The following is a 12,365-nucleotide window of genomic DNA, read 5'->3' as shown; positions in this document are numbered from 1 at the left end:
TGCAGCTTCGAAATCCTACAAAAAGGACTGAGTCTATTTCTAAAATAAAATTTATCACGTGCCTCTGCCTCTCAGAGCTCTCCTTGTTCAAACATCACTGGGCTGAACTAGACATGCTTCAAAATGCATCAGGTTTGACCAGCTCCTGAGTGGATGAAATGCATGTGTGGTGAGAATGGAGGGAGCAGAGCCAGAAACATCTGAATTCACTTTTGTCTAGGCAAAGTTCCAGTTTGCAACCTGCTCATATATGGGACCCTTTTAAATGAAAATCAAAACCAGTGCCCTGCGTGTAGCAGAGTGCTGGTACGGTAGCGCCCGCTGCCACACGTAAGCACTGCGGCAAGCCTGCGCAGGTTCCCACGCTGGCAGGGAACAATTCATCTTCATGTCTGTGTCTGTACTCCCAGCTTACTGACATGTGTGGAGCGGCTGATGTGAACTAACTTGTCTACTGCTCTGCTGGCACATTCCACTCATCTACATTAAAAAACCCGTATTTGATGAGAGTTTACCAAATGGTCCTGTGACCAAACTAAAGGCATTTCCAGCGTACACCAGATGCTGTCACATTTTACACATTCCCACATACCACGAATGCTTTGTGCAGCACTTACAAGCTGTAGCTATGATTCATTAAGTTTTTTTCCAGACTTCAAGTCCAACTTTTGTAGTCATGTGCCTTGCTTTGCTCAAAGTTTCCTTATTCTGTGTTTGCCCAACACAACCTGGGCTGCTTTACCATATCAGCAATGAAGCTGAATGTGATTCTCTTTCAGTAACAGTCCTAAGTTAGAGATTTCATTTTTGTCAGTGTATCCTGGAAGCAGCTGGGCTTCGTTGTTTGATTAAAAGATCTGTAGTGAGCTGATTCTAAGATCCTTTATATTGCACTCATTGCTGACACACTTGAATACTGTTGCATTGCTCTAATGAAGGGCAGATACCAAAAGATAGTGTCATACCTGTGGCGGCAGCGTCGTAAAAACCGCATAATCTTGCGAGCAGCTTGATCCTGCTTCTTGGTAAGCAGACTGCTTCTAAACACAAAAAACCCCAACACTGAGGTGTAGGCAAAACTGGGGAGAATAATACTAAATGCAAGAATTATTATCCTACGAAACACTGGTCTTTTCCCACTGGCCTTTGTCTGTAAATTACAGCACAGCCCTGGTGACTGTAAAAACAATATATGAAGATTCCTGGTAGAATCTGACATCCCACCAGCTCACCTGAGTTTCTGTTGTACAATGGTGGCTGCCCGACGGTTTTGCCTCCTCTTCCCACATTCTTTGTAGCTGCGATAGTACTGCTGGATCAGCATCGCGGCTCGTCGGCTCTGCTGGAATTTTTTCTGCTCATAGTAACTTCGGAATTTGCTCTGGATGAGAATGGCAGCTTGCGTCATCTTTTTATAAAGTGCATACTAGAAGAGAAACAAAGAGAAGCTGAGGCGGTCCAATAAAACCAGCAAGAAACAGGTTCCTACAGCGAAAGACACTTGTGCCACTAAGACGTGATGAGAAGCAAATGAGTATCTACTCACTGATTGGGAACTGCATGAGAGAAGGGTGACAGCAAACTGCAACAACTGTGAGACCAGCTGCAGAACCCAGTTGGCATCAAGAAAGCAACTACCTGTTTTGCTGCCTGTGGAACAGTCTGAGGGGATTTGTAGAATCATAGAGTGGTTTGGGTTGGAAGGGACCTTTTAAAGGTCATCTAGTCCTCCCCCACCATAAGCACGGACATCTTCAGCAAGCTCAGGTTGCTCAGAGCCCCGTCCAGCCTGACCTTGAATGTTTCCAGGAACTGGGCATCTACCACCTCTCTGAGCAACCTGTGCCAGTGTCTCACCACCCTCATTCTAAAAAATTTCTTCCTTACATCTAATCTAAATCTACCCTCTTCTAATTTAAAACCCCCTGGCCTATCGCAACAGGTCCTGCTAAAAACTTTGTCCCCATCTTTCTTATAACCCCCTTTAGGCACTGGCAGGTGCTGTAAGGTCTCCCCGAATCCTTCTCTTCTCCAGGCTGAACAACCCCAAACTCTCACAGCCTGTCCTCATAGGAGAGATGCTTCAGCCCTCTAAGTATTTCTTTAATATCTAGCTAGCAGACTCTACATACACATGCCAATGACCAGATCCAGCTGTACTGTACTTATGAACAACTTTGGATCAACTGGAGCTGATCCTGAGCTGTTTTTACACTGCTCCATATTTGTACTGCCGTGGGTCTGTGTTAGAGATAACCCACCTGACTACACTTAGAGGAATTGTCTGTTTCCCTTGCACATAGAAATTTCATTACAAACTTCAGGATTGCTTATTTCTCTGCAGCAAAATATGCCCAACCAAGTGATTGTAAGGATAAACCAGTGAGTGCATAAGATAAGATTAAGTGACCACTCCAAAACGCTAACAAATTAACTAAAACCAGAATACAATTTTTTGTGTCTTCATTTAAAAATATCTGTTAAACAAATTGCTTTAGTAAGAACTAAATTTGCTGGTGACAAGTGTATGGATATACCTTCTTAGGACAATTAACTCTTAAACAGCTCATTTCATGTTTCTATGCCATAGCACAATATTACAAAAGTTTTGATTGCTCGTGTATCTATTTAAAACCAAGCATTTAAAATGGAATAACACACAATTCTAATTTAAAAAAAAACAGAACCAAACAAACCCCCAAACCCACAACAGTTAATTAAGAAAGTCTAATACTGAGCCTGTCACAGGCAAAACTAAATCTCGTTAGAGGTTTGTAACAAGCATCCACTGAACTTGCACATTTGCATGAGCAGTCACACACATCCAAAATTCCCTCTAGCACTTCACTATTTCTAGTCCCATGATTCCAAATAAAGCAGGCACAAATGCTTAAAAAGAAAATCTTTATTCTACATCCTTTTCCTTTTAAAGCACACAAGTAGATGGCCGCTTAGCAGAAATCATATGCATTCATACGTATTTTTAAAAGTCCTTTATAAGACGGAGATGTAGAATAATGTATAGATGATGTATCATACCTCTGAACTAACACTACAGCAGAGGTTTTCAGTGTTTATTGATCTTATTTTGAAAGTTTTTACACTTTCAAAACTTATGTGTCTTTGTTCCTGGATATTTTATCAGCTATGACTTTGCTCACTTTATCAGACAGATGAAATGCAGAAACAGCAGCACTGTGCCCTGTACTGGGTAATGGCCTAACACATCTCAATGGAGTTTCCTGTCTACTGGGGAAAAAACCCTGAAAAGCAAACAAACACTCCCACCCCCACCCATCACCCCAAAGCAAAAAACCCTCCAGTATCATCACAGACCACCATTTACCAAATTTCACTTTTTGGAATTGAAGCAGTCATTAGGTGCAGTTATATTTTGCCATTATTAATTTCCATTGTTTTGTTTTCAACATTTTTAATTAAATGGACCAGATTGTGGTTTTCAATTAGCTATTTTAAGTTTAAGTCCACTCAGGGCTGGTCATGGTTTTCCTTCAAATTTTTCGCCCAGATGGGACTTCTGTGGCTGAGTTACAAACCCCTGAACAGAAGGGTTCAAATATGAAACCGTGATGTGAGCTATGACTGTTCAAATCTAGCCATAAACCTGCGCTGATCTCAGCAATACGGCAATGCAACAGAGGAATAAGGCATGTGAAAGGGAAAACAGCAGTCACTGGATAGACTAGACCCCCCAGTGTCTTTACATTCAACTCTAAGACCCACTTAGCTGATTCGCTGCTCTCTCTCCTCCTCTTTTTCCCCTCCAGCTGGGAAGAGGGTAAACGGAGAAGCCCCCTACCCTCCACGAAGTGCCGAGCCTCAGCTAGTACAGCGGCCCCAGAAAGCTCAGCTTGCTTGTGCTGATAGAACAAGTACTCTGACCGATACACAACCACAGTGGCAGGAGGAAGCTGTGGATGGAAAATCACCCTGACGACACATTCTCTCCAGGAAGAGCATGCCTTGCCTCCTGGGCAGCTCTGAGAAAAGCTCAGCTGACTCTAGTATCTGATGAAAGCAAGATGTGGCACAGCTGGGAAACCCATCTTTACAGTAGAAAATTATTGGCTGTGAACAATTTAAGACCGGCATCAACAGCCATGCCTCCAGCATGAGAGGCAACGTACATCAGGTGGTGGTCTTAGGAATTCAGGGCACAGGTACTTCAAAGATGAATGTTCAGAATACTTTGGTAGGCAGAATGCAGAGGATGTTGGCTGCATCGGTGGGATAAATGTTCTGTAACAGCAACAAGGGAAAGCTTGTCCTCTGGAAACTGGCTTCAAACCTTCCCCACACCTTAGCCCACCGCTGCTTATGAGTACCTGTAGAGGGAGGAGACTTTTCTTTTTCCTTTTTTTTTTTTTTTTTTTTTTTGCATTTTTGTATTTAATTGTACTACTACGTTGATACGTTGTAGCACAGCAGCCCCTACATATCTCCCGTAAGGTTTGGTTTGTCAGTGACTTCTCAACCACAGGTATTTATTAGAGGATACTATTAAAACATTTCTTTAAATGCCAGGTTCTCCTGGTTTATATTGAACGTGAAAGTTAGTGACCCACGGGGAACTGTTTCCAAAATAGTGTTTGTATTTGTATTACCTTCAAGGCTATCCAAGTAAGCTTAGGGAGAAACAGAAAAATACACAGTTAATGTTAGTTCTGCAAATAAAGAATGAAAAAAATAAAAACCCCAAACTATCTTCTTTCAAAAAGAAGTGATTCCAGGATCCAAGACAAAGCAGTTTGTCAAGCAGTTTTTGAAAGGAATTAAGCTTCTCTATTACAGGAAGCATCACTCCAGAATAACAGCCATGTGACAGGTTGAATGTGAATCAAGATGCAGTCACCTAACACTAGAAAGGCTTCCCAAATAAATGTTTTTGAAGGTTGTAAAAGAGCACAGGCATCTCGCCTTTCACTTTACGTAAACACGCCGCCAGGTATCAGACAGCTGGAGTCTAGCTGGGCATACTGAAAAGAGGGATGTGGGCTCTAGTCCCCACAACAAAACCCAACCAAAAACCAACGAGGAAAAAGCAAGAGTATCTTCTTTTTCTGGGGTTGAGAACTCAGCCTAAAAGCACATCTCCAGCTAGAGTCTGGAGAGCAGTCTCAGTCCTGGAACAACTCGCATCAAGTTAAAACACGTGACTTCCCATAGTTTAAAAGTTTAGTATGTGCAAAATAAAACAACTTATTTTTCATCTTCGCCTTTATCAACGGCAAAACCAACTTCAATTTCACAATGAAATTTGGCAAGCAACTAGTCAGAGAATAGTCTCACCAGGCTACAGCATGCACAAAGGCCAATATGGAATACATCATTGCCCTCTATCTCATAGCAAAAATGCAGGTATCATCACAAACAAAATCCTCTCAAGGATTCCCTCCAAAATTAAGATTCAGGACATGAATTTTCTTCCCTTTTCAATTTTGCCTGAGCAGGGTATTTCATGACTGCATGCTGAAAAGCACACAAGAGGAACAGTGGGATAATAATTCCCATTACAAAGGGCTGTGTTCATGGCACTTACGTGTGCTGCATAAAATTTCACTTCCTTGATTACCTGTTTGTATTTTCGGTAGCAACGCTGAATAACAGCGGCAGCCACCTCTTGCTGTTCCCGGAGAGGACGACCCTACACAGAAGGAAGAGGCAGTAAGTAGTCAGAGTACACCAAACACAAGACAGATGATAAGTGGCTCACAGCAGCTTGCAGGGCACCTGCGACCTGCTCCGATTCAGGTCTAGGCACTTCTTGTTTCTACTGTCAGTTCACGTAAGGGACCAACCCTCAAAATTGATCTTTACACCAAGCAGGCAACCAACCAGAACCGCTGGGGTATATTTTGAGGATATGTTTTATGAATGCTGTTCCAGCATGGAAGGCATGCTATGGCACAGCATGCTCTCTCCAGTATGGCAGCTGCTGGGTAAACTTTAACAAGGAAATGCTAGAAACATTGAAAAGGTTATGAGAGAAATGGTATGTTTGTCCTGGGAGAGGGTATTATCCACACTTTAGTTTGTAAGAAATTATACTACTCTTTCACCCCTAACAAGGAAGACATTGGACATTTTGGCCACGTACCTTGTATTTCCTGAACACTGTCTGGACGAGTTTGGCAGCTTCATAGAGTTCTCTCTGCTCATGATCAGACAGAGTTAACTGTGCAAACTCATTTTCTACCTTCTCGCTGGTGGATGCACTCAGAAATTCAGACCAATCTGCTGCTGAGGGAAGGCTGGGTTTCTCAAAACCTATTTCACTGATTGGTGAGCCTGCAGGGCTCAAGCTGGTGTTCGAAGAAGGGGTCAGGGGTTCACTATACAGATTTCTGAAATACCAATCACAGTAGGAATTATTGGCTCACAAAGCACCTGGGCTGGCATCACAGATAAAGACTACAACATTTCTGAGTTCAAGACAGGCACCCAAGCTCAGCTCCCTCCCTCCCTCCACACAGCATCCCAGATTCCTGAGCCTGCCTGTAGTAGTGCACCGCACAGACTTGGCGCTGGAAGAAAAGTCAGACCCTGCGGCCACTTTCCCCTCCTGCTGCATGCACTCCCATTCTTCCATGAATCTGTAGCTGTGCTGGCAACGATACCTTTGACCATGAGAGTGTGGCTGGGCTTAGAACACCAGCCTTGAGTCCAACTGAGAAACAGCATCTGCAGCCTAAAGAAATCGGTACATGCTGCACAGCATTCAGACTACTCAGAAACCCAGAGCATCTTCACAGCTCTTACTGACCTTATCTGTGCAGCACTCGGCAGATGATCGACATCAGCAAGGTAACTGGCCAGCCAGCTCATCGTGGTGCTCATGGCAGCACTGTCCGTCCTCTCCACCAGTGGTGACTCCATTGGCACAAAATTCTCCCGCTTGATCCTGTCAGGCGTAGCTTCAATAATGTGCTCTGCAAGTGTCATCATGTTCACCTGGGAAGGAGGAGAGGAGAACAAACTTTTGCTGCCTGCTATCAGGAGCCTCGTGCTTGCATGCTACCGCCCAGCTTTAGACGGACTGCCCCATTTTCCCTAAACTTGTGGTAGCTGGATCCTGCTGTTTGTCTCAGCATGGGAGACAAATTCATTAACCAAAGCTCATTTGCTTTTCTGTCTCTTCTGACAAAGCACTGCAGGGTTTCATATTCCCCAGACCTCTTTTTCGTTGAGTGTATGGGGAGCCCAAGAGATCTGGTGAAAGGTTTATGTCATTGGGCGTTTGCTGCACGCTACTGACAGTGGTCACTACTATCTTGTTTCCAAAGGAAAAATGATCTTGCCACTCTTTGCCAAGAAGTGCAGTAGAGCATGACAGGACAATAATGGCACATCAAGAGATGTTAAAATCCTTGGGATCACAAGTTTGTCAGGAATCCTTCTGAACCACATCCCCCTGCCCACCAAGGTTCAGAAGACTTTTTAATACAGAGGTCAGAAAACAGTTCTTGTTTTACAAAGATCTGCTTCATCTGCGTCACGCCAGCAAGATGCGATGTTTAGAGATGCGAAGGCAGTGCATGTAGGCTGCCCTCCCGTTACTCTCTGTGCTCAGAAGACCAAACACAGTATCTTTCAGCCAGTGACTATTTCTCATTGGTCTGCCCTGCTTCTGCTATTTCCTCTATTCCACAGCTGGCGGGATCTTTCCTTCCCCAAAGCCACTGTTTCTCCCCTTCTCCACGCTCATCTCCTTGCCCTGCAAAGTGCAGTGGCTTGGCCCGCAATGACAGCACCGCCTCTCTCAGGTCGCGCTGCCTCTGCAGGGACTGCTTCCCAGCTCCCAAAGGACTGTGGGGCCACCTCATTCGCCTCATTTACTGACGTGACCAGGAGGCTCTGCTTTTTCCTTTTAAAATTGCAAATTTTATGCATTCTGTACACTGTTGAAGCATACACCAGTGCATGACCCTAAATGCTAACCATTAGCCTTTGTGTCTGCGTTGATACCCTTTGAAACCAGAAGAAAGCATTCATTGATTGTATGGCCACCTCCCTTCCCAGAGCACAATTCAGCCTCTAAAGGCAGCCACAGAATTTGCTCACAGTCAGGCTCCTCTGTGCAGCCACCGTGTTCTCTGAGACTGCTGATCCTGGTGCAATGGGTATGTTTACCTGCAAGTCATCCATGTGGTGTAAGCAGTCCTCATCCCCTGCATTGTCCCTATAGGACAAGAGCTCTGCATCCACCATCTCCCTGTCAGCCATCATCAGCACGTTCATCTGCTCTCGCTGGCGTAGCCGATGGGCTACAGTGTCCTTCCCCAGGGCAGCTCCCTTCTGGCTCCCTGCCACCTGCACTGCAGACACACCAATATAAATGTCTTTTGGGTTCCATTTGACACCTGCTTGGCTGCCAGAGCCTCGGTACCCAGTAACTTCTGGGATGTGCTGGGAGAGCTCCCGGCCATAGTCCCTGATCCCTTCACTGGGGCTGATTGTCTCAGTGGTGGATTGCTTGGAGCTGGAGTTCTGCTTCCTAATGCTTGGCTGTTCCAGGCTCAACGCAGTGGAAAGCAGCTTCTCTTGCCGGGCTTGAAAATATTCAGGGCTCAGCTTATGTTTTTTGGGTGCAGGGTAATCTTTCTGAGTCTCACTACTGTAGTAACTGGAAGGTTCTGATCTTGGTCGTCTCAGCTCTAGAAACAAACAGATCAACGGTCAAAACAAAGTAGGCAACCGGTGTTCACTGTAGGAACTACAATAGCTTCTGCCACAGAGCTGCAGGTGCAAGTTTGGGCCATGCCCTCGGATACCTGACAGTATGTGCAAAGAGAGTAACTACCACCCAGGGAGGATACTACCTCAACCACTCTTAAAATACACACATCTTCCTAAAGCAGGCATTCACTCCTCTTCCCGATACTTATGCAAGTGCATGGAGCGGGTGACAGAGCCCCCACCAGAAAAAGAATTAAGCATGGACAGCAGGGATACAGGTGGCATCTGCTGCCTAGGTGAGCCCCTTGTCCCCAGGTTTTCACATGTCAAATGTCAGCAAAGCAGTGCACGCCCTCAGGGTTATCTTACCTGTGTTTGTACTGGAAATCACAGTGACTCCCTTCTGAGGCTCCTGAGAGGCAATAAGCTCACTGTGCCACTGGGACACCCAGTTCTCTGTGTTGGAGTCTGTGCTCGAGGGGCACTGAATCCTGGGGGTTTGCCCAAGCTGAGTTTGCTCATCTCGCTGCAGCTGCTCCAAGCACTCCGCCAACTTCACGTGGCCCCGAGACCGGGCAATGGCCAGTGGCAGTCTCCCGAGGGAGTCAGGAATAGAGATGGCTCGGCGGTCCCACTTGTACAGCACGACGGCTGCATCCATGTGGCCCAGGGCGCATGCCCACATCTAAAAAAGATGACAATTGACCTACTGAGTGACCTGCCTTCTCCTTTCTTTCTTGCTAACACAGTGGAGTCTGGTCCCCAGCTCATGGAAAAATCTCTCTGATAAGCAAAACCACAACATGCTCAAACCCCAGCAACTGGCTTCTATAAATGTCCTGTCCCAACAAAAGGCCATTACAGAGGATTAGATGCATGTTATTCTCTCCTGTGACAGAGAAACCTCCATCCTTCCGAATGAAGCTGACAGTCTGACAGCTTCTTACTTAGCAATAAATGTTTTTTGGGTTTGGATTATTTGGTTTTTTTGGACACTGGCATCACTGCAGAGACAGAACAGCCTCATACACAAAGGAATCTTTGTGATCAGAGATCACAACAGAATCTTTGTGAGATCATAAATGTGCAGACAGGACCAAAGGTTGGGAACAATAAAACCAATGCTCTGCCATTGTAAATTTGCACTTCTGGTTCCACCTGCTTTGGCTTTTTGCTTGTCTAATTCTCAGTCATGATTCCAATGACTAAGATATCGTAACGACTTTACAACCTCTACAGTCCATTAGTCAAAGAGAGCAACCTGAAAGAAGGCATGGAACCTCCTTTCCCCAGCACAACATTGGAGACTGGATTCTGGGTACAACTCAAACCAGGGCTACCTGTCCCATTTCCTCATGTTACTCAGTGATGAGCTTCCTCCTGTGTAGCCTCTCTCAACAAAATGCCAGGAAGCTGATAGTGCCATGTCTTACCATTTACACAGCAAGGACACACAAGAAACATCTACTCTTGAGCATGAAAGCCATTAGGAAAATAACACACCAGGAAGAACTCCAGAGGGTCCTCGGACTCTCTCAGAAATTTCAGTCTCTGCTCTTACCAAAGGAGTGCAGGAGAAATGATCCACATTCAAAGGGTCAACTTCCAGCTCCAGATCAATGCTGTCTGCATGTTTGGTGCTGCAGAGGAAACAACGGAACAAATGATGCTCTGTAGCCATGTTAGGATCACTACCTAACTGCACAGTTTTGCCCAGTGCACCATACCACAAAGAAGTGGCTACGCACATGCCCACAACACACATTTACTACGGATGGTGCCCCCACCAGAGACTTTAAGAGCATGATACATCCAGTGATTGGACTCGCTCTCTTCCAGAGACAGGGCCTGTCAGATCAGGGGACAGGAATAAGTTCAGGGATTTGGCTGTTTGTAAGGGACAACCAGAAATCTGAACCAAGCAGAGCTGACATATGTTTCTGCCATGCCTGTACTGACACCCAAGAGTCCAACGGGCTGGGTCTTACCGCCATTTGATGAGGGTCTGGATCAGTGTAGCATAGCCCTGGGCAGCGGCTAGGTGGAGCAGTGTCATTCCTCGGAAAGTCTTTGAATGGATCAAGTGTTTGGACTTTGCCCAGCAAGCACGACTCATCATCTTCTCGCACACCACCACCACGCGGCTCTCAAAGCAGCTGCCCAGTGTCCCAGTCCCAGAAACGCACTGAAACACCACACACATCCCAGTTTAACCACTGAGGGGAGCTGCAACCTGCCCTGAGCAGGCAGCCTTCCACTTCTAGAAGTACTGAGACAGTGGCAAACGTGAGTGAAAGCCAACTGCTGTTAAAAGACACCCACAAGCCAGACTTGTTTAGGAAAAACGATAATCCTTTCCAATCCCCCCAAAACCAAGCTCTGGCAAGAAAGCATAAAGGTGCCATGTCTGGACACAGCGGGGGTCATACCTGCACCTGCGTTCCTCCGTTCCCATTCCCATTGCTCCCGCCTCCTACTCCTTGTTTGTGCTGCTGGGAGCCTGTCATTTCAGCCATTCTCCTCTCCATCTGCTCAAGTCGCTCCAATATTGACATCCTGAACTGGTTATCTAGGTTGGAGAAAGCCAGAATAAGGACATTGCCAAAACCTGAGCTTTCATTCTATGGAAACCTACTGCAGCAAGCCACTAAGCTATCCTAGAAGTCACACAGATCTGCTTTGCTTGGCAATGCACAGGGACACTTGCCCCGCAGCATCCTAGCTCTTCAAGGTCCTGCAGCAGCCCTTTGACTGCAATTCCTGAGAACTTCCTTAAGGAAAACAGATAGAAAAATGAAAAATACAGGTGGAAGATGGATCCCTTCCCTTGTGATTCCAGCCGTATCCACACAGTAAAGTACTGGGGGAACGCAATTTCTTTGAAAACACAAGTAAACCCTAAGCAAATACAAGCATTCAGACAGCATTTCAACAGGATCATAGCTGTCAAAATACTCTTCCCTTTTAGAGTCAATCCCCCTATTTTACAGGAGTCCTGAATTCAGCTTGACTGGCCTCCTAAAACCATGCCTTGATTCCTCTGCCTCCTTCCATGCTTAGAAAAAGGAGCCTTTAAAGGGCAACTGCCCCAGCAGGCTCCCTTTCCTGGCAAACAGCTTCAGCCAAGTGTCAGAAACAGAACTACCGGAGATCACAGACTACAGGCACTGATAACCCAGTAACATCATTCTGAAAAGCAGTACAACTCTTGAGCCCTCTGGTCTCTGCAGAAGTCTAAAAGCTGTATTAATTACTTTCTCCTCACTGCATTCTAACCTAGCACGATGATACATCTACCAAGGCTTGATTAGCGGAGCAGGGAGATTTAGATACAACCTATCTAAATAGATAGGACAATAAAATAAATAAATAGGACATTGCTAAACCTGACGCTGTAGAAATCAACTCAAGCAATCTTGTGTTTTGGGCCAGTCAGTGCAGCTCAAACTGTGGCTGCAAACACGGAGGGCTCCTGTCTCGTGACCCATAAGGGAGAAGCTTTGTGTAGCTCATGTGAAGCTGGGCAGGGTAATTTTGTGGATAGGCAACATTTAATGAATCTTGCTATCACGCTAACAGTGTGCATAATAAACTGTGGGGAAAAGGACAACTGTCATACTGCTTGGTTTTATGCATCTGTGGAGATGACGTGTTGGTGCAGAGCACCG

At 45.6% G+C, this 12,365-nt stretch overlaps 1 protein-coding gene across 14 annotated transcripts in view; it reads right to left on the bottom strand.

The window, feature by feature from the left end:
- The window catches only part of CAMTA1 (calmodulin binding transcription activator 1), a 323,207-nt gene that overhangs the window by 16,026 nt on the left and 294,816 nt on the right, over nucleotides 1–12,365 (bottom strand). For 13 of the 14 annotated variants that reach the window (XM_040588315.1, XM_040588301.1, XM_040588306.1 and 10 more), the window contains 11 exons: nucleotides 11,127–11,266; nucleotides 10,686–10,882; nucleotides 10,259–10,337; nucleotides 9,067–9,382; nucleotides 8,152–8,675; nucleotides 6,785–6,972; nucleotides 6,119–6,365; nucleotides 5,594–5,665; nucleotides 4,626–4,646; nucleotides 1,233–1,426; nucleotides 966–1,040 (listed from right to left, as the gene is read on the bottom strand). In XM_040588315.1, coding sequence (XP_040444249.1) covers nucleotides 966–1,040; nucleotides 1,233–1,426; nucleotides 4,626–4,646; nucleotides 5,594–5,665; nucleotides 6,119–6,365; nucleotides 6,785–6,972; nucleotides 8,152–8,675; nucleotides 9,067–9,382; nucleotides 10,259–10,337; nucleotides 10,686–10,882; nucleotides 11,127–11,266 — 2,053 coding nt within the window. The remainder of the gene's footprint in view (nucleotides 1–965; nucleotides 1,041–1,232; nucleotides 1,427–4,625; nucleotides 4,647–5,593; nucleotides 5,666–6,118; nucleotides 6,366–6,784; nucleotides 6,973–8,151; nucleotides 8,676–9,066; nucleotides 9,383–10,258; nucleotides 10,338–10,685; nucleotides 10,883–11,126; nucleotides 11,267–12,365) is intronic. The other variant, XM_040588308.1, reaches the window with a different exon arrangement.

This window comes from Falco naumanni, chromosome 3 (genome assembly GCF_017639655.2).
Source record: "Falco naumanni isolate bFalNau1 chromosome 3, bFalNau1.pat, whole genome shotgun sequence".
NCBI lineage: Eukaryota > Metazoa > Chordata > Aves > Falconiformes > Falconidae > Falco > Falco naumanni.
The sequence above is the reverse complement of the archived record's forward strand: the minus strand, read 5'-3'. Positions and strand labels throughout refer to the sequence as shown.